Source organism: Coregonus clupeaformis, chromosome 18, assembly GCF_020615455.1.
Source record: "Coregonus clupeaformis isolate EN_2021a chromosome 18, ASM2061545v1, whole genome shotgun sequence".
Taxonomy (NCBI): domain Eukaryota; kingdom Metazoa; phylum Chordata; class Actinopteri; order Salmoniformes; family Salmonidae; genus Coregonus; species Coregonus clupeaformis.
Genome location: NC_059209.1, coordinates 37523409 through 37545957, shown reverse-complemented (window position 1 = coordinate 37545957; position 22549 = coordinate 37523409). Strand labels below are relative to the sequence as shown.

Sequence of the window (22549 nt, the reverse complement as noted above, 5' to 3'; positions counted from 1 at the left end):
AGGTAAACTACTCCACCCTCATTAGACAGTGTCAACAGGTAAACTACTCCACCCTCATTAGACAGTGTCAACAGGTAAACTACTCCACCCTCATTAGACAGTGTCAACGGGTAAACTACTCCACCCTCATTAGACAGTGTCAACAGGTAAACTACTCCACCCTCATTAGACAGTGTCAACAGGTAAACTACTCCACCCTCATTAGACAGTGTCAACAGGTAAACTACTCCACCCTCATTAGACAGTGTCAACAGGTAAACTACTCCACCCTCATTAGACAGTGTCAACAGGTAAACTACTCCACCCTCATTAGACAGTGTCAACAGGTAAACTACTCCACCCTCATTAGACAGTGTCAACAGGTAAACTACTCCACCCTCATTAGACAGTGTCAACAGGTAAACTACTCCACCCTCATTAGACAGTGTCAACAGGTAAACTACTCCACCCTCATTAGACAGTGTCAACAGGTAAACTACTCCACCCTCATTAGACAGTGTCAACAGGTAAACTACTCCACCCTCATTAGACAGTGTCAACAGGTAAACTACTCCACCCTCATTAGACAGTGTCAACAGGTAAACTGCTCCACCCTCATTAGACAGTGTCAACAGGTAAACTACTCCACCCTCATTAGACAGTGTCAACAGGTAAACTACTCCACCCTCATTAGACAGTGTCAACAGGTAAACTACTCCACCCTCATTAGACAGTGTCAACAGGTAAACTACTCCACCCTCATTAGACAGTGTCAACAGGTAAACTACTCCACCCTCATTAGACAGTGTCAACAGGTAAACTACTCCACCCTCATTAGACAGTGTCAACAGGTAAACTACTCCACCCTCATTAGACAGTGTCAACAGGTAAACTACTCCACCCTCATTAGACAGTGTCAACAGGTAAACTACTCCACCCTCATTAGACAGTGTCAACAGGTAAACTACTCCACCCTCATTAGACAGTGTCAACAGGTAAACTACTCCACCCTCATTAGACAGTGTCAACAGGTAAACTACTCCACCCTCATTAGACAGTGTCAACAGGTAAACTACTCCACCCTCATTAGACAGTGTCAACAGGTAAACTACTCCACCCTCATTAGACAGTGTCAACAGGTAAACTACTCCACCCTCATTAGACAGTGTCAACAGGTAAACTACTCCACCCTCATTAGACAGTGTCAACAGGTAAACTACTCCACCCTCATTAGACAGTGTCAACAGGTAAACTACTCCACCCTCATTAGACAGTGTCAACAGGTAAACTACTCCACCCTCATTAGACAGTGTCAACAGGTAAACTACTCCACCCTCATTAGACAGTGTCAACAGGTAAACTACTCCACCCTCATTAGACAGTGTCAACAGGTAAACTACTCCACCCTCATTAGACAGTGTCAACAGGTAAACTACTCCACCCTCATTAGACAGTGTCAACAGGTAAACTACTCCACCCTCATTAGACAGTGTCAACGGGTAAACTACTCCACCCTCATTAGACAGTGTCAACAGGTAAACTACTCCACCCTCATTAGACAGTGTCAACAGGTAAACTACTCCACCCTCATTAGACAGTGTCAACAGGTAAACTACTCCACCCTCATTAGACAGTGTCAACAGGTAAACTACTCCACCCTCATTAGACAGTGTCAACAGGTAAACTACTCCACCCTCATTAGACAGTGTCAACAGGTAAACTACTCCACCCTCATTAGACAGTGTCAACAGGTAAACTACTCCACCCTCATTAGACAGTGTCAACAGGTAAACTACTCCACCCTCATTAGACAGTGTCAACAGGTAAACTACTCCACCCTCATTAGACAGTGTCAACAGGTAAACTACTCCACCCTCATTAGACAGTGTCAACAGGTAAACTACTCCACCCTCATTAGACAGTGTCAACAGGTAAACTACTCCACCCTCATTAGACAGTGTCAACAGGTAAACTACTCCACCCTCATTAGACAGTGTCAACAGGTAAACTACTCCACCCTCATTAGACAGTGTCAACAGGTAAACTACTCCACCCTCATTAGACAGTGTCAACAGGTAAACTACTCCACCCTCATTAGACAGTGTCAACAGGTAAACTACTCCACCCTCATTAGACAGTGTCAACAGGTAAACTACTCCACCCTCATTAGACAGTGTCAACAGGTAAACTACTCCACCCTCATTAGACAGTGTCAACGGGTAAACTACTCCACCCTCATTAGACAGTGTCAACAGGTAAACTACTCCACCCTCATTAGACAGTGTCAACAGGTAAACTACTCCACCCTCATTAGACAGTGTCAACAGGTAAACTACTCCACCCTCATTAGACAGTGTCAACAGGTAAACTACTCCACCCTCATTAGACAGTGTCAACAGGTAAACTACTCCACCCTCATTAGACAGTGTCAACAGGTAAACTACTCCACCCTCATTAGACAGTGTCAACAGGTAAACTACTCCACCCTCATTAGACAGTGTCAACAGGTAAACTACTCCACCCTCATTAGACAGTGTCAACAGGTAAACTACTCCACCCTCATTAGACAGTGTCAACAGGTAAACTACTCCACCCTCATTAGACAGTGTCAACAGGTAAACTACTCCACCCTCATTAGACAGTGTCAACAGGTAAACTACTCCACCCTCATTAGACAGTGTCAACAGGTAAACTACTCCACCCTCATTAGACAGTGTCAACAGGTAAACTACTCCACCCTCATTAGACAGTGTCAACAGGTAAACTACTCCACCCTCATTAGACAGTGTCAACAGGTAAACTACTCCACCCTCATTAGACAGTGTCAACAGGTAAACTACTCCACCCTCATTAGACAGTGTCAACAGGTAAACTACTCCACCCTCATTAGACAGTGTCAACAGGTAAACTACTCCACCCTCATTAGACAGTGTCAACAGGTAAACTACTCCACCCTCATTAGACAGTGTCAACAGGTAAACTACTCCACCCCTCATTAGACAGTGTCAACAGGTAAACTACTCCACCCTCATTAGACAGTGTCAACAGGTAAACTACTCCACCCTCATTAGACAGTGTCAACAGGTAAACTACTCCACCCTCATTAGACAGTGTCAACAGGTAAACTACTCCACCCTCATTAGACAGTGTCAACAGGTAAACTACTCCACCCTCATTAGACAGTGTCAACAGGTAAACTACTCCACCCTCATTAGACAGTGTCAACAGGTAAACTACTCCACCCTCATTAGACAGTGTCAACAGGTAAACTACTCCACCCTCATTAGACAGTGTCAACAGGTAAACTACTCCACCCTCATTAGACAGTGTCAACAGGTAAACTACTCCACCCTCATTAGACAGTGGCAACAGGTAAACTACTCCACCCTCATTAGACAGTGTCAACAGGTAAACTACTCCACCCTCATTAGACAGTGGCAACAGGTAAACTACTCCACCCTCATTAGACAGTGGCAACAGGTAAACTACTCCACCCTCATTAGACAGTGGCAACAGGTAAACTACTCCACCCTCATTAGACAGTGGCAACAGGTAAACTACTCCACCCTCATTAGACAGTGGCAACAGGTAAACTACTCCACCCTCATTAGACAGTGTCAACAGGTAAACTACTCCACCCTCATTAGACAGTGTCAACAGGTAAACTACTCCACCCTCATTAGACAGTGGCAACAGGTAAACTACTCCACCCTCATTAGACAGTGTCAACAGGTAAACTACTCCACCCTCATTAGACAGTGTCAACAGGTAAACTACTCCACCCTCATTAGACAGTGTCAACAGGTAAACTACTCCACCCTCATTAGACAGTGGCAACAGGTAAACTACTCCACCCTCATTAGACAGTGTCAACAGGTAAACTACTCCACCCTCATTAGACAGTGTCAACAGGTAAACTACTCCACCCTCATTAGACAGTGTCAACAGGTAAACTACTCCACCCTCATTAGACAGTGTCAACAGGTAAACTACTCCACCCTCATTAGACAGTGTCAACAGGTAAACTACTCCACCCTCATTAGACAGTGTCAACAGGTAAACTACTCCACCCCTCATTAGACAGTGTCAACAGGTAAACTACTCCACCCTCATTAGACAGTGTCAACAGGTAAACTACTCCACCCTCATTAGACAGTGTCAACAGGTAAACTACTCCACCCTCATTAGACAGTGTCAACAGGTAAACTACTCCACCCTCATTAGACAGTGTCAACAGGTAAACTACTCCACCCTCATTAGACAGTGTCAACAGGTAAACTACTCCACCCTCATTAGACAGTGTCAACAGGTAAACTACTCCACCCTCATTAGACAGTGTCAACAGGTAAACTACTCCACCCTCATTAGACAGTGTCAACAGGTAAACTACTCCACCCTCATTAGACAGTGTCAACAGGTAAACTACTCCACCCTCATTAGACAGTGTCAACAGGTAAACTACTCCACCCTCATTAGACAGTGTCAACAGGTAAACTACTCCACCCTCATTAGACAGTGTCAACAGGTAAACTACTCCACCCTCATTAGACAGTGTCAACAGGTAAACTACTCCACCCTCATTAGACAGTGTCAACAGGTAAACTACTCCACCCTCATTAGACAGTGTCAACAGGTAAACTACTCCACCCTCATTAGACAGTGTCAACAGGTAAACTACTCCACCCTCATTAGACAGTGTCAACAGGTAAACTACTCCACCCTCATTAGACAGTGTCAACAGGTAAACTACTCCACCCTCATTAGACAGTGTCAACAGGTAAACTACTCCACCCTCATTAGACAGTGTCAACAGGTAAACTACTCCACCCTCATTAGACAGTGTCAACAGGTAAACTACTCCACCCTCATTAGACAGTGTCAACAGGTAAACTACTCCACCCTCATTAGACAGTGTCAACAGGTAAACTACTCCACCCTCATTAGACAGTGTCAACAGGTAAACTACTCCACCCTCATTAGACAGTGTCAACAGGTAAACTACTCCACCCTCATTAGACAGTGTCAACAGGTAAACTACTCCACCCTCATTAGACAGTGTCAACAGGTAAACTACTCCACCCTCATTAGACAGTGTCAACAGGTAAACTACTCCACCCTCATTAGACAGTGTCAACAGGTAAACTACTCCACCCTCATTAGACAGTGTCAACAGGTAAACTACTCCACCCTCATTAGACAGTGTCAACAGGTAAACTACTCCACCCTCATTAGACAGTGTCAACAGGTAAACTACTCCACCCTCATTAGACAGTGTCAACAGGTAAACTACTCCACCCTCATTAGACAGTGTCAACAGGTAAACTACTCCACCCTCATTAGACAGTGTCAACAGGTAAACTACTCCACCCTCATTAGACAGTGTCAACAGGTAAACTACTCCACCCTCATTAGACAGTGTCAACAGGTAAACTACTCCACCCTCATTAGACAGTGTCAACAGGTAAACTACTCCACCCTCATTAGACAGTGGCAACAGGTAAACTACTCCACCCTCATTAGACAGTGTCAACAGGTAAACTACTCCACCCTCATTAGACAGTGTCAACAGGTAAACTACTCCACCCTCATTAGACAGTGTCAACAGGTAAACTACTCCACCCTCATTAGACAGTGTCAACAGGTAAACTACTCCACCCTCATTAGACAGTGTCAACAGGTAAACTACTCCACCCTCATTAGACAGTGTCAACAGGTAAACTACTCCACCCTCATTAGACAGTGGCAACAGGTAAACTACTCCACCCTCATTAGACAGTGTCAACAGGTAAACTACTCCACCCTCATTAGACAGTGTCAACAGGTAAACTACTCCACCCTCATTAGACAGTGTCAACAGGTAAACTACTCCACCCTCATTAGACAGTGTCAACAGGTAAACTACTCCACCCTCAGACAGTGTCAACAGGTAAACTACTCCACCCTCATTAGACAGTGGCAACAGGTAAACTACTCCACCCTCATTAGACAGTGTCAACAGGTAAACTACTCCACCCTCATTAGACAGTGTCAACAGGTAAACTACTCCACCCTCATTAGACAGTGTCAACAGGTAAACTACTCCACCCTCATTAGACAGTGTCAACAGGTAAACTACTCCACCCTCATTAGACAGTGTCAACAGGTAAACTACTCCACCCTCATTAGACAGTGGCAACAGGTAAACTACTCCACCCTCATTAGACAGTGTCAACAGGTAAACTACTCCACCCTCATTAGACAGTGGCAACAGGTAAACTACTCCACCCTCATTAGACAGTGGCAACAGGTAAACTACTCCACCCTCATTAGACAGTGGCAACAGGTAAACTACTCCACCCTCATTAGACAGTGGCAACAGGTAAACTACTCCACCCTCATTAGACAGTGGCAACAGGTAAACTACTCCACCCTCATTAGACAGTGTCAACAGGTAAACTACTCCACCCTCATTAGACAGTGTCAACAGGTAAACTACTCCACCCTCATTAGACAGTGTCAACAGGTAAACTACTCCACCCTCATTAGACAGTGTCAACAGGTAAACTACTCCAACCTCATTAAACAGTGTCAACAGGTAAACTACTCCACCCTCATTAGACAGTGGCAACAGGTAAACTACTCCACCCTCATTAGACAGTGTCAACAGGTAAACTACTCCACCCTCATTAGACAGTGTCAACAGGTAAACTACTCCACCCTCATTAGACAGTGGCAACAGGTAAACTACTCCACCCTCATTAGACAGTGTCAACAGGTAAACTACTCCACCCTCATTAGACAGTGTCAACAGGTAAACTACTCCACCCTCATTAGACAGTGTCAACAGGTAAACTACTCCACCCTCATTAGACAGTGTCAACAGGTAAACTACTCCACCCTCATTAGACAGTGTCAACAGGTAAACTACTCCACCCTCATTAGACAGTGTCAACAGGTAAACTACTCCACCCTCATTAGACAGTGTCAACAGGTAAACTACTCCACCCTCATTAGACAGTGTCAACAGGTAAACTACTCCACCCTCATTAGACAGTGTCAACAGGTAAACTACTCCACCCTCATTAGACAGTGTCAACAGGTAAACTACTCCACCCTCATTAGACAGTGTCAACAGGTAAACTACTCCACCCTCATTAGACAGTGTCAACAGGTAAACTACTCCACCCTCATTAGACAGTGTCAACAGGTAAACTACTCCACCCTCATTAGACAGTGGCAACAGGTAAACTACTCCACCCTCATTAGACAGTGTCAACAGGTAAACTACTCCACCCTCATTAGACAGTGTCAACAGGTAAACTACTCCACCCTCATTAGACAGTGTCAACAGGTAAACTACTCCACCCTCATTAGACAGTGGCAACAGGTAAACTACTCCACCCTCATTAGACAGTGTCAACAGGTAAACTACTCCACCCTCATTAGACAGTGGCAACAGGTAAACTACTCCACCCTCATTAGACAGTGTCAACAGGTAAACTACTCCACCCTCATTAGACAGTGGCAACAGGTAAACTACTCCACCCTCATTAGACAGTGTCAACAGGTAAACTACTCCACCCTCATTAGACAGTGTCAACAGGTAAACTACTCCACCCTCATTAGACAGTGTCAACAGGTAAACTACTCCACCCTCATTAGACAGTGTCAACAGGTAAACTACTCCACCCTCATTAGACAGTGTCAACAGGTAAACTACTCCACCCTCATTAGACAGTGTCAACAGGTAAACTACTCCACCCTCATTAGACAGTGTCAACAGGTAAACTACTCCACCCTCATTAGACAGTGTCAACAGGTAAACTACTCCACCCTCATTAGACAGTGTCAACAGGTAAACTACTCCACCCTCATTAGACAGTGTCAACAGGTAAACTACTCCACCCTCATTAGACAGTGGCAACAGGTAAACTACTCCACCCTCATTAGACAGTGTCAACAGGTAAACTACTCCACCCTCATTAGACAGTGTCAACAGGTAAACTACTCCACCCTCATTAGACAGTGTCAACAGGTAAACTACTCCACCCTCATTAGACAGTGTCAACAGGTAAACTACTCCACCCTCATTAGACAGTGTCAACAGGTAAACTACTCCACCCTCATTAGACAGTGTCAACAGGTAAACTACTCCACCCTCATTAGACAGTGTCAACAGGTAAACTACTCCACCCTCATCTTTACCATCATTAGGGTTGCAAAATTCTTTGAACTTTCCCCAAATTCCCAGGTTTTCCCAGAAATCCCAGTTGGAGGATTCCTGATATCAGGATTTGTAGAATGTGAACAGAATGTTGCCACCCTACAGTAACAGCCATGGGAAGTGAGTGAGAGTTGTTTGAAAGGCCCCTTTACTGTAGACTCTAATTAGCCAGCTCAGACGTCAGTCTTCTGATTAGCAGCAGGACAGAATGACCTGCTGTCCTCCAGCTACACTCACACACACGTCCTGAGGATAGGAGGGAGGATAACAAGGTCTGTGTGTGTGTGTGTACAGTGGGGAGAACAAGTATTTGCTACACTGCCGATTTTGCAGGTTTTCCTACTTACAAAGCATTTAGAGGTCTGTAATTTTTATCATCGGTACACTTCAACTGTGAGAGACGGAATCTAAAACAAAAATCCTAGAAAATCACATGGTATGATTTTTAAGTAATTAATTTGCATTTTATTGCATGACATAAGTATTTGATACATCAGAAAAGCAGAACTTAATGTTTGGTACAGAAACCTTTGTTTGCAATTACAGAGATCATACGTTTCCTGTAGGTCTTGACCAGGTTTGCACACACTGCAGCAGGGATTTTGGCCCACTCCTCTATACAGACCTTCTCCAGATCCTTCAGGTTTCGGGGCTGTCGCTGGGCAATACGGACTTTCAGCTCCCTCCAAAGATGTTCTATTGGGTTCAGGTCTGGGGACTGGCTAGGCCACTCCAGGACCTTGAGATGCTTCTTACGGAGCCACTCCTTAGTTGCCCTGACTGTGTGTTTTGGGTCGTTGTCATGCTGGAAGACCCAGCCACGACCCATCTTCAATGCTCTTACTGAGGGAAGGAGGTTGTTGGCCAAGATCTCGCGATACATGGCCCCATCCATCCTCCCCTCAATACGGTGCAGTCGTCCCTGTCCCCTTTGCAGAAAAAGCATCCCCAAAGAATGATGTTTCCACCTCCATGCTTCACGGTTGGGATGGTGTTCTTGGGGTTGTTCTCATCCTTCTTCTTCCTCCAAACACGGCGAGTGGAGTTTAGACCAAAAAAGCTCAATTTTTGTCTCATCAGACCACATGACCTTCTCCCATTCCTCCTCTGGATTAGATGGTCATTGGCAAACTTCAGACGGGCCTGGACATGCGCTGGCTTGAGCAGGGGAACTTGCGTGCGCTGCAGGATTTTAATCCATGACGGCGGAGTGTGTTACTAATGGTTTTCTTTGAGACTGTGGTCCCAGCTCTCTTCAGGTCATTGACCAGGTCCTGCCGTGTAGTTCAGGGCTGATCCCTCACCTTCCTCATGATCATTGATGCCCCACGAGGTGAGATCTTGCATGGAGTCCCAGACCGAGGGTGATTGACCGTCATCTTGAACTTCTTCCATTTTCTAATAATTGCGCCAACAGTTGTTGCCTTCTCACCAAGCTGCTTGCCTATTGTCCTGTAGCCCATCCCAGCCTTGTGCAGGTCTACAATTTTATCCCTGATGTCCTTACACAGCTCTCTGGTCTTGTCCATTGTGGAGAGGTTGGAGTCTGTTTGATTGAGTGTGTGGACAGGTGTCTTTTATACAGGTAACGAGTTCAAACAGGTGCAGTTAATACAGGTAATGAGTGGAGAACAGGAGGGCTTCTTAAAGAAAAACTAACAGGTCTGTGAGAGCCGGAATTCTTACTGGTTGGTAGGTGATCAAATACTTATGTCATGCAATAAAATGCAAATTAATTACTTAAAAATCATACAAATGTGATTTTCTGGATTTTTGTTTTAGATTCCGTCTCTCACAGTTGAAGTGTACCTATGATTAAAATTACAGACCTCTACATGCTGTAAGTAGGAAAACCTGCAAACTCGGCAGTGGATCAAATACTTGTTCTCCCCACTGTACATACGTACATCTGTGTGTGTGTGTGTGTGTGTATTTACATACGTACGTCTGTGTGTGTGTGTGTGTGTGTGTGTATTTACATACGTACGTCTGTGTGTGTGTGTGTGTGTGTGCCTGCGTGCATTTGTGTGTGTGTGTGTGTGTGTGTACATGCGTACGTGTGTGTGTGTGTACATGCGTATGTCTGTGTGTGTGTGTGTGTATGTACATGCTACGTCTGTGTGCCTGTGTGTGTACATGCGTGCATTTGTGTGTGTGTGTGTGTGTGTACATGCGTACGTGTGTGTGTGTGTGTGTGTGTGTGTGTACATGCTACATCTGTGTGCCTGTGTGTGTGCCTGCGTGCATTTGTGTGTGTGTGTGTGTGTGTGTGTGTGTACATGCGTGTGTGTGTGTGTGCCTGTGTGTGTACATGCGTACGTCTGTGTGTGTGAATGTGCGTCTGTGTGTCTCTGTATGTCTGGTTCCTCCAGAATCACGCGGTTGCTGATAGAGCAGGATGGAGAGCAGTGGAGAGAGAAACTACCTGAGATCCCGCTGGTCCCACTATCAGCTCAGCAGCACCGCAGGGAGGAACCGCCCAGCGCTGAGGTCCTACAGGCCAGAGCAGAGAAGGCCAAGCACCACGCAGGTAGGGGTCTCACTCAGCCTAATGTACACTCTTAGAAAAAAGGATTCCAAAAGGGTTCTTTGGCTGTCCCCATAGGAGAACACTTTTTGGTTCCAGGTAGAACCATTTTTGGTTCCAGGTAGAACCATTTTTGGTTCCAGGTAGAACTCTTTTGGGTTCCATGTAGAACCCTCTGGGGGAAAGGGTTCTACATGGAACCCAATAGGGTTCTATCTGGCACCAAACAGGGTTCTTCAAAGGGTTATCCTATGGGGGACAGCTGAAGAACTCTTTTAGGTTGTAGATAGCACCTTTCTTTCTAAGAGTGTAGTAACCCAGAACCTAATCTGTACGCTGACCAGCTGTTTCATCTGTCACAAGGGTCTACACTCAGCCTGACTCACAGGATGAGTCCATAATGACCCCCTACTTCCTTTGTTGTTCACTAATTCTCACCAGAGTCTATAGCACCCTATTCCCTATATAGTGCACTACCTTTGGCCAGAGCCCAGGGTGAAACGCAGTCCAATAGGGAATAGGGTGTTGTTCTATTGGCCGTGTGCAGCCAGCATCATCATCATTACTCAACCTCTTTCTGCTGTAACCTTCAACGGTCATATAGTCTACTGCAGCAGAGAGAGGAGAGATACTGTCTGCTGGAGTACTGGAGGTGACTAGTGGAGCAGAGAGAGGAGAGATACTGTCTGCTGGAGTACTGGAGGTGACTAGTGGAACAGAGAGAGGAGAGATACTGTCTGCTGGAGTACTGGAGGTGACTAGTGGAACAGAGAGAGAGGAGAGATACTGTCTGCTGGAGGTGACTAGTGGAACAGAGAGAGGAGAGATACTGTCTGCTGGAGTACTGGAGGTGACTAGTGGAACAGAGAGAGGAGAGATACTGTCTGCTGGAGTACTGGAGGTGACTAGTGGAACAGAGAGAGAGGAGAGATACTGTCTGCTGGAGGTGACTAGTGGAACAGAGAGAGGAGAGATACTGTCTGCTGGAGTACTGGAGGTGACTAGTGGAACAGAGAGAGGAGAGATACTGTCTGCTGGAGTACTGGAGGTGACTAGTGGAACAGAGAGAGAGGAGAGATACTGTCTGCTGGAGGTGACTAGTGGAACAGAGAGAGGAGAGATACTGTCTGCTGGAGGTCACTAGTGGAACAGAGAGAGGAGAGATACTGTCTGCTGGAGGTGACTAGTGGAACAGAGAGAGGAGAGATACTGTCTGCTGGAGGTCACTAGTGGAACAGAGAGAGGAGAGATACTGTCTGCTGGAGGTGACTAGTGGAACAGAGAGAGGAGAGATACTGTCTGCTGGAGGTGACTAGTGGAACAGAGAGAGGAGAGATACTGTCTGCTGGAGGTCACTAGTGGAACAGAGAGAGGAGAGATACTGTCTGCTGGAGGTGACTAGTGGAACAGAGAGAGGAGAGATACTGTCTGCTGGAGGTGACTAGTGGAACAGAGAGAGAGGCGAGATACTGTCTGCTGGAGGTGACTAGTGGAACAGAGAGAGGAGAGATACTGTCTGCTGGAGTACTGGAGGTGACTAGTGGAACAGAGAGAGAGGAGAGATACTGTCTGCTGGAGTACTGGAGGTGACTAGTGGAACAGAGAGAGAGGAGAGATACTGTCTGCTGGAGGTCACTAGTGGAACAGAGAGAGGAGAGATACTGTCTGCTGGAGTACTGGAGGTGACTAGTGGAACAGAGAGAGGAGAGATACTGTCTGCTGGAGGTGACTAGTGGAACAGAGAGAGGAGAGATACTGTCTGCTGGAGGTGACTAGTGGAACAGAGAGAGGAGAGATACTGTCTGCTGGAGGTCACTAGTGGAACAGAGAGAGGAGAGATACTGTCTGCTGGAGGTGACTAGTGGAACAGAGAGAAGAGAGATACTGTCTGCTGGAGTACTGGAGGGTGACTAGTGGATCAGAGAGAGGAGAGATACTGTCTGCTGGAGGTCACTAGTGGAACAGAGAGAGGAGAGATACTGTCTGCTGGAGTACTGGAGGGTGACTAGTGGAACAGAGAGAGGAGAGATACTGTCTGCTGGAGGTGACTAGTGGAACAGAGAGAGGAGAGATACTGTCTGCTGGAGGTGACTAGTGGAACAGAGAGAGAGGAGAGATACTGTCTGCTGGAGTACTGGAGGTGACTAGTGGAACAGAGAGAGGAGAGATACTGTCTGCTGGAGGTGACTAGTGGAACAGAGAGAGGAGAGATACTGTCTGCTGGAGGTGACTAGCGGAACAGAGAGAGAGGAGAGATACTGTCTGCTGGAGGTGACTAGTGGAACAGAGAGAGGAGAGATACTGTCTGCTGGAGGTGACTAGAGGAACAGAGAGAGGAGAGATACTGTCTGCTGGAGGTGACTAGTGGAACAGAGAGAGGAGAGATACTGTCTGCTGGAGGTCACTAGTGGAACAGAGAGAGGAGAGATACTGTCTGCTGGAGGTGACTAGTGGAACAGAGAGATACTGTCTGCTGGAGGTCACTAGTGGAACAGAGAGAGGCGAGATACTGTCTGCTGGAGGTCACTAGTGGAACAGAGAGAGAGGAGAGATACTGTCTGCTGGAGGTTACTAGTGGAACAGAGAGAGGAGAGATACTGTCTGCTGGAGGTGACTAGTGGAACAGAGAGAGAGGAGAGATACTGTCTGCTGGAGGTTACTAGTGGAACAGAGAGGAGAGATACTGTCTGCTGGAGGTGACTAGTGGAACAGAGAGAGGAGAGATACTGTCTGCTGGAGTACTGGAGGTGACTAGTGGAACAGAGAGAGGAGAGATACTGTCTGCTGGAGGTGACTAGTGGAACAGAGAGAGGAGAGATACTGTCTGCTGGAGGTGACTAGTGGAACAGAGAGAGGAGAGATACTGTCTGCTGGAGGTGACTAGTGGAACAGAGAGAGGAGAGATACTGTCTGCTGGAGTACTGGAGGTGACTAGTGGAACAGAGAGAGGAGAGATACTGTCTGCTGGAGGTGACTAGTGGAACAGAGAGAGGAGAGATACTGTCTGCTGGAGGTGACTAGTGGAACAGAGAGAGGAGAGATACTGTCTGCTGGAGGTGACTAGTGGAACAGAGAGAGGAGAGATACTGTCTGCTGGAGGTGACTAGTGGAACAGAGAGAGGAGAGATACTGTCTGCTGGAGGTCACTAGTGGAACAGAGAGAGAGGAGAGATACTGTCTGCTGGAGGTTACTAGTGGAACAGAGAGAGGAGAGATACTGTCTGCTGGAGGTCACTAGTGGAACAGAGAGAGGAGAGATACTGTCTGCTGGAGTACTGGAGGTGACTAGTGGAACAGAGAGAGGAGAGATACTGTCTGCTGGAGGTGACTAGTGGAACAGAGAGAGGAGAGATACTGTCTGCTGGAGGTCACTAGTGGAACAGAGAGAGGAGAGATACTGTCTGCTGGAGGTGACTAGTGGAACAGAGAGAGAGGAGAGATACTGTCTGCTGGAGTACTGGAGGTGACTAGTGGAACAGAGAGAGGATAGATACTGTCTGCTGGAGTACTGGAGGGTGACTAGTGGAACAGAGAGAGGAGAGATACTGTCTGCTGGAGGTCACTAGTGGAACAGAGAGAGGAGAGATACTGTCTGCTGGAGGTGACTAGTGGAACAGAGAGAGGAGAGATACTGTCTGCTGGAGTACTGGAGGGTGACTAGTGGAACAGAGAGAGGAGAGATACTGTCTGCTGGAGAACTGGAGGGTGACTAGTGGAACAGAGAGAGGAGAGATACTGTCTGCTGGAGTACTGGAGGGTGACTAGTGGAACAGAGAGAGGAGAGATACTGTCTGCTGGAGGTCACTAGTGGAACAGAGAGAGAGGAGAGATACTGTCTGCTGGAGGTCACTAGTGGAACAGAGAGAGGAGAGATACTGTCTGCTGGAGGTGACTAGTGGAACAGAGAGAGGAGAGATACTGTCTGCTGGAGGTCACTAGTGGAACAGAGAGAGGAGAGATACTGTCTGCTGGAGGTGACTAGTGGAACAGAGAGAGGAGAGATACTGTCTGCTGGAGGTGACTAGTGGAACAGAGAGAGGAGAGATACTGTCTGCTGGAGGTCACTAGTGGAACAGAGAGAGGAGAGATACTGTCTGCTGGAGGTGACTAGTGGAACAGAGAGAGGAGAGATACTGTCTGCTGGAGGTAACTAGTGGAACAGAGAGAGGGTGAGATACTGTCTGCTGGAGGTCACTAGTGGAACAGAGAGAGGAGAGATACTGTCTGCTGGAGGTCACTAGTGGAACAGAGAGAGGAGAGATACTGTCTGCTGGAGGTGACTAGTGGAACAGAGAGAGGAGAGATACTGTCTGCTGGAGGTTACTAGTGGAACAGAGAGAGGAGAGATACTGTCTGCTGGAGGTGACTAGTGGAACAGAGAGAGGAGAGATACTGTCTGCTGGAGGTGACTAGTGGAACAGAGAGAGGAGAGATACTGTCTGCTGGAGGAGTCTTTATAACAGTAAGAGGTGTTTCAGCAGGATTTCCTGACCAAGCACTTTTCCAGGGCCGTGCAGCAGCTAGCCCTGTACCCCATCCATGTAGCCCAGCCCTATACCCTAGCCCTATACCCTAGCCCTGTACCCCAGCCCTAGACCCTAGCCCTATTCCCCAGCCCTAGACCCTAGCCCTATTCCCCAGCCCTAGACCCTAGCCCTATTCCCCAGCCCTATACCCTAGCCCTATACCCCAGCCCTTTAGCCCTATACATTTACATTTACATTTTAGTCATTTAGCAGACGCTCTTATCCAGAGCGACTTACAGGAGCAATTAGGGTTAAGTGCCTTGCTCAAGGGCACATCGACAGATTTTTCACCTAGTCGGCTCGGGGATTAGAACCAGCGACCTTTCGGTTACTGGCACAACGCTCTTACCCACTAAGCTACCCGCCTATACCCCAGCCCCTCTCCCCCTAGCCCTATACCCCAGCCCTTCTCCCCCAGCCCTATACCTCAGCCCCAGCCCTATACCCTAACCTTATACCCTAGCCCTATTCCCCAGCCCCTCTCCCCCCGGCCCTCTCCCCCAGCCCTATACCCTAACCTTATACCCTAGCCCTATTCCCCAGCCCCTCTCCCCCCGGCCCTCTCCCCCAGCCCTATACCCTAACCTTATACCCTAGCCCTATTCCCCAGCCCCTCTCCCCCCGGCCCTATACCCCAGCCCTATAAACTAGCCCTATAGCCCAGCCCCTTTCCCCCTAGCCCTATACCCCAGCCCCTCGCCCTATACCCTAGCCCTATATCCCAGCCCTATTCCCCAGACCTATACCCCAACCCTATAGTCCAACCCTATACCCCAGCCCCTTTCCCCCTAGCCCTATACCCCAGCCCTATACCCCATCCACCAGCCCTATACCCTATTCCCCAGCCCTATACCCTAGCCCTACACCTCAGGCAAATACCCCAGCCCTTCTCTCCCTAGCCCTATACCCCAGCCCTATACCCTAGCCCTATACCCCAAAACCCTATATCCCAGCCCTATTCCCCAGCCCTATACCCCTACCCTAGCCCTATTCCCCAGCCCCAGCCCTCAGGGCCATGCTGCAGCCAACCATCATTTATTTTTTTACTCTGATTAATGGAAGAACGGAGCTGGCAGATTTTTCCCAGAACACCCCAGTGGTTTATCTGTCCGTGATCACATGAATGACAGCTGATTTGACTTTCACTTCCTAGTTACCAATGACAATGATAATGTGTTGTATTTCCCCCTGGATTTTAAGGACAAAATTACCGCACTCACTTATTTTTGTGAGATACGATTCTTACAAAAATATAATTTTTGGGCAAGTTACTCAGTGTGATGTTACACATTTACTCAACCAACATCGTTTCTTCAATTTGTCTGCAGCTAGAAAAGCTGAAGTTTGTTTCAATTCACTGAAACAAGAAGGAAATTAGTTTGTGAAGAAAGGCCAGTTCCAGGAGGGTGTAAGGACGTACAGTGAATGCCTGAAGCTGAAGCCAGAGGAATGTGCCATCTACACCAACAGGTAAGGACCTGGCCGTGTCTACTTCACCCTAACATGGACAGTAATGTACAGTGCCTTTGGAAAGTATTCAGACCCCTTGACTTTTTCCACATTTTGTTACGTTACAGCCTTATTCTAAAATGGATTAAACTGTGTGTTTTTTTTCTTCAATCTCCACACAATACCCCATGATGACAAAGCAAAAACAGGTTTTTAGACATTTTAAAAACGGAAATATCACATTTACATAAGTATTCAGACCCTTTACTCAGTACTTTGTTGAAGCACCTTTGGCAGCGATTACAGCCTTGAGTCTTCTTGGGTATGACGCTACAAGCTTGGCACACCTGTACTTGGGGAGTTTCTCCCATTCTTCTCTGCAGATCCTCTCAAGCTCTGTCAGGTTGGATGGGGAGCGTCGCTGCACAGCTATTTTCAGGTCTCTCCAGAGATGTTTGATCGGGTTCAAGTCCGGGCTCTGGCCGGGCCACTCAAGGACATTCAGAGTCTTGTCCTGAAGCCACTCCTGCATTGTCTTGGCTGTGTGCTTAGGGTCGTTGTCCTGTTGGAAGGTGAACCTTCGCCCCAGTCTGAGGTCCTGAGCGCTCTGGAGCAGGTTTTCATCAAGGATCTATCTGTACTTTGCTCCGTTCATCTTTCCCTCGATCCTGACTATTCTCCCAGTCCCTGCCGCTGAAAAACATCCCCACAGCATGATGCTGCCACCACCATGCTTCACCGTAGGGATGGTGCCAGGTTTCCTCCAGACATGACGCTTGGCATTCAGGCCAAAGAGTTCAATCTTGGTTTCATCAGACCAGAGAATCTTGTTTCTCATGGTCTGAGAGTCCTTAGGTGCCTTTTGGCAAACTCCAAGCGGGCTGTCATGTGCCTTTTACTGAGGAGTGGCTTCCGTCTGGCCACTCTACCATAAAGGCCTGATTGCTGGAGTGCTGCAGAGATGGTTGTCCTTCTGGAAGGTTCTCCCATCTCCACATAGGAACTCTGGAGCTCTGTCAGGGTGACCATGGGGTTCTTGGTCACCTCCCTGACCAAGGCCCTTCTCCCCCGATTGCTCAGTTTGGCCGGGCGGCCAGCTCTAGGAAGAGTCTTGGTAGTTCCAAACTTCTTCCATTTATGAATGATGGAGGCCACTGTGTTCTTGGGGACCTTCAATGCTGCAGAAATTGTTTGGTACCCTTCCCCAGATCTGTGCCTCGACACAATCCTGTCTCGGAGCTCTACGGACAATTCATTTGACTTCATGGCTTGGTTTTTTCTCTGACATGCACTGTCAACTGTGGGACCTTATATAGACAGGTGTGTGCCTTTCCAAATCATGTCCAATCAATTGAATTTACCACAGATGGACTCCAATCAAGTTATAGAAACAGCTCAACGATGATCAATGGAAGCAGGATGCACCGGAGCTCAATTTCGAGTCTCATAGCAAAGGGTCTGAATACTTATATAAATAAAGGTATTTCAGTTTTTAATTTTTTATAAATTTGCAATAATTTCTAAAAACCTGTTTTTGCGTTATGGGGTGTTGTGTGTAGATTGATGAGGAAATGTTTTTTATTTAATCAATATTTGAATAAGGCTGTAATGTAACAAAATGTGGAAAAAGGGAAGGGGTCTGAATACTTTCCGAATGCACTGTATGTGTAACCAGTGGGAAAAGAGCCCTGGTCTCCCACTCCCCAAGTCAATGTCTCAACCATTAGACAAAGAGGATATCTGTGGTCTGAGGGGCGCTATTTTCATCACGAGAGTGTGATTTCAAATCACCTCTGCTACATATGGTTTGAATGTTCTAACCCCAGCAGTTCGAGGTTCTAACCCCAGTCTGCTCTAGCCCCAGCCAGTCTGCTCTAACCCCAGCCAGTCTGCTCCAACCCCAGCCAGTCTGCTCCAACCCCAGCCAGTCTGCTCCAACCCCAGCCAGTCTGCTCCAACCCCAGCCAGTCTGCTCCAACCCCAGCCAGTCTGCTCCAACCCCAGCCAGTCTGCTCCAACCCCCAGCCAGTCTGCTCCAACCCCAGCCAGTCTGCTCCAACCCCAGCCAGTCTGCTCCAACCCCAGCCAGTCTGCTCCAACCCCAGCCAGTCTGCTCCAACCCCAGCCAGTCTGCTCTAACTCCAGTCTGCTCTAACCCCAGCCAGTCTGCTCTAACTCCAGTCTGCTCTAACCCCAGCCAGTCTGCTCTAACTCCAGTCTGCTCTAACCCCAGCCAGTCTGCTCTAACTCCAGTCTGCTCTAACCCCAGCCAGTCTGCTCTAACTCCAGTCTGCTCTAACCCCAGCCAGTCTGCTCTAACCCCAGCCAGTCTGCTCTAACTCCAGTCTGCTCTAACCCCAGTCTGCTCTAACCCCAGCCAGTCTGTTCTAACCCCAGCCTGCTCTAACCCCAGCCAGTCTGCTCTAACCCCAGCCAGTCTGCTCTAACCCCAGCCAGTCTGCTCTAACTCCAGTCTGCTCTAACCCCAGCCAGTCTGCTCTAACTCCAGTCTGCTCTAACCCCAGCCAGTCTGCTCTAACTCCAGTCTCCTCTAACCCCAGCCAGTCTGCTCTAACCCCAGCCAGTCTGCTCTAACCCCAGCCAGTCTGCTCTAACCCCAGCCAGTCTGCTCTAGCCCCAGCCAGTCTGCTCTAACCCCAGCCAGTCTGCTCTAACCCCAGCCAGTCTGCTCTAACCCCAGTCTGCTCTAACCCCAGCCAGTCTGCTCTAACCCCAGCCAATCTGCTCTAGCCCCAGCCAGTCTGCTCTAACCCCAGCCAGTCTGCTCTAGCCCCAGCCAGTCTGCTCTAACCCCCAGCCAGTCTGCTCTAACCCCAGCCAGTCTGCTCTAACCCCAGCCAGTCTGCTCTAGCCCCAGCCAGTCTGCTCTAACCCCAGCCAGTCTGCTCTAACCCCAGCCAGTCTGCTCTAACCCCAGCCAGTCTGCTCTAACTCCAGTCTGCTCTAACTCCAGTCAGTCTGCTCTAACCCCAGCCAGTCTGCTCTAACTCCAGTCTCCTCTAACCCCAGCCAGTCTGCTCTAACTCCAGTCTGCTCTAACCCCAGCCAGTCTGCTCTAACCCCAGCCAGTCTGCTCTAACTCCAGTCTGCTCTAACCCCAGTCTGCTCTAACCCCAGCCAGTCTGCTCTAACTCCAGTCTGCTCTAACCCCAGCCAGTCTGCTCTAACTCCAGTCTGCTCTAACCCCAGTCTGCTCTAACCCCAGCCAGTCTGCTCTAACCCCAGCCAGTCTGCTCTAACCCCAGCCAGTCTGCTCTAACTCCAGTCTCCTCTAACCCCAGCCAGTCTGCTCTAACCCCAGCCAGTCTGCTCTAACTCCAGTCTCCTCTAACCCCAGCCAGTCTGCTCTAACTCCAGTCTGCTCTAACCCCAGCCAGTCTGCTCTAACTCCAGTCTGCTCTAACCCCAGCCAGTCTGCTCTAACTCCAGTCTGCTCTAACCCCAGCCAGTCTGCTCTAACTCCAGTCTGCTCTAACCCCAGCCAGTCTGCTCTAACTCCAGTCTCCTCTAACCCCAGCCAGTCTGCTCTAACCCCAGCCAGTCTGCTCTAACCCCAGCCTGCTCTAACCCCAGCCAGTCTGCTCTAACCCCAGCCAGTCTGCTCTAACTCCAGTCTGCTCTAACCCCAGCCAGTCTGCTCTAACTCCAGTCTGCTCTAACCCCAGCCAGTCTGCTCTAACTCCAGTCTGCTCTAACCCCAGCCAGTCTGCTCTAACTCCAGTCTGCTCTAACCCCAGCCAGTCTGCTCTAACCCCAGTCTGCTCTAACCCCAGCCAGTCTGCTCTAACTCCAGTCTGCTCTAACCCCAGCCAGTCTGCTCTAACCCCAGCCAGTCTGCTCTAACCCCAGCCAGTCTGCTCTAGCCCCAGTCTGCTCTAGCCCCAGTCTGCTCTAACCCCAGCCAGTCTGCTCTAACCCCAGCCAGTCTGCTCTAGCCCCAGCCAGTCTGCTCTAACCCCAGCCAGTCTGCTCTAACCCCAGCCAGTCTGCTCTAGCCCCAGCCAGTCTGCTCTAGCCCCAGCCAGTCTGCTCTAACCCCAGCCAGTCTGCTCTAACCCCAGCCAGTCTGCTCTAACCCCAGCCAGTCTGCTCTAACCCCAGCCAGTCTGCTCTAACCCCAGCCAGTCTGCTCTAACCCCAGCCAGTCTGCTCTAACCCCAGCCAGTCTGCTCTAACCCCAGCCAGTCTGCTCTAACCCCAGCCAGTCTGCTCTAACTCCAGTCTGCTCTAGCCCCAGCCAGTCTGCTCTAACCCCAGCCAGTCTGCTCTAACCCCAGCCAGTCTGCTCTAACTCCAGTCTGCTCTAACCCCAGCCAGTCTGCTCTAACCCCAGCCAGTCTGCTCTAACTCCAGTCTGCTCTAACCCCAGCCAGTCTGCTCCAACCCCAGCCAGTCTGCTCTAACCCCAGCCAGTCTGCTCTAACTCCAGTCTGCTCTAACCCCAGCCAGTCTGCTCTAACCCCAGCCAGTCTGCTCTAACCCCAGCCAGTCTGCTCTAACCCCAGCCAGTCTGCTCTAACCCCAGCCAGTCTGCTCTAACTCCAGTCTGCTCTAGCCCCAGCCAGTCTGCTCTAACTCCAGTCTGCTCTAGCCCCAGCCAGTCTGCTCTAACCCCAGCCAGTCTGCTCTAACCCCAGCCAGTCTGCTCTAACTCCAGTCTGCTCTAACCCCAGCCAGTCTGCTCTAACCCCAGCCAGTCTGCTCTAACTCCAGTCTGCTCTAACCCCAGCCAGTCTGCTCCAACCCCAGCCAGTCTGCTCTAACCCCAGCCAGTCTGCTCTAACTCCAGTCTGCTCTAACCCCAGCCAGTCTGCTCTAACCCCAGCCAGTCTGCTCTAGCCCCAGCCAGTCTGCTCTAACCCCAGCCAGTCTGCTCTAACCCCAGCCAGTCTGCTCTAGCCCCAGCCAGTCTGCTCTAGCCCCAGCCAGTCTGCTCTAACCCCAGCCAGTCTGCTCTAACTCCAGTCTGCTCTAGCCCCAGCCAGTCTGCTCTAGCCCCAGCCAGTCTGCTCTAACCCCAGCCAGTCTGCTCTAACCCCAGCCAGTCTGCTCTAACTCCAGTCTGCTCTAACCCCAGCCAGTCTGCTCTAACCCCAGCCAGTCTGCTCTAACCCCAGCCAGTCTGCTCTAACTCCAGTCTGCTCTAACCCCAGCCAGTCTGCTCTAACCCCAGCCAGTCTGCTCTAACTCCAGTCTGCTCTAACCCCAGCCAGTCTGCTCCAACCCCAGCCAGTCTGCTCTAACCCCAGCCAGTCTGCTCTAACTCCAGTCTGCTCTAGCCCCAGCCAGTCTGCTCTAACTCCAGTCTGCTCTAACCCCAGCCAGTCTGCTCTAACTCCAGTCTGCTCTAACCCCAGCCAGTCTGCTCTAACCCCAGCCAGTCTGCTCTAACCCCAGCCAGTCTGCTCTAACTCCAGTCTGCTCTAACCCCAGCCAGTCTGCTCTAACTCCAGTCTGCTCTAACCCCAGCCAGTCTGCTCTAACTCCAGTCTGCTCTAACCCCAGCCAGTCTGCTCTAACTCCAGTCTGCTCTAACCCCAGCCAGTCTGCTCTAACCCCAGCCAGTCTGCTCTAACCCCAGCCTGCTCTAGCCCCAGCCAGTCTGCTCTAACCCCAGCCAGTCTGCTCTAACCCCAGCCAGTCTGCTCTAACTCCAGTCTGCTCTAACCCCAGCCAGTCTGCTCTAACCCCAGCCAGTCTGCTCTAACTCCAGTCTGCTCTAACCCCAGCCAGTCTGCTCTAACCCCAGCCAGTCTGCTCTAACTCCAGTCTGCTCTAACCCCAGCCAGTCTGCTCTAACCCCAGCCAGTCTGCTCTAACCCCAGCCAGTCTGCTCTAACCCCA

The 22549-nt window shown here is 49.2% G+C and overlaps 1 protein-coding gene across 1 annotated transcript in view; it reads left to right on the top strand.

Moving 5' to 3' along the window:
• The window catches only part of LOC121555779 (sperm-associated antigen 1-like), a 70327-nt gene that overhangs the window by 31519 nt on the left and 16259 nt on the right, over positions 1–22549 (top strand). The window contains 2 exon segments of the mRNA XM_045226982.1: positions 10555–10712; positions 16564–16705. Coding sequence (XP_045082917.1) covers positions 10555–10712; positions 16564–16705 — 300 coding nt within the window.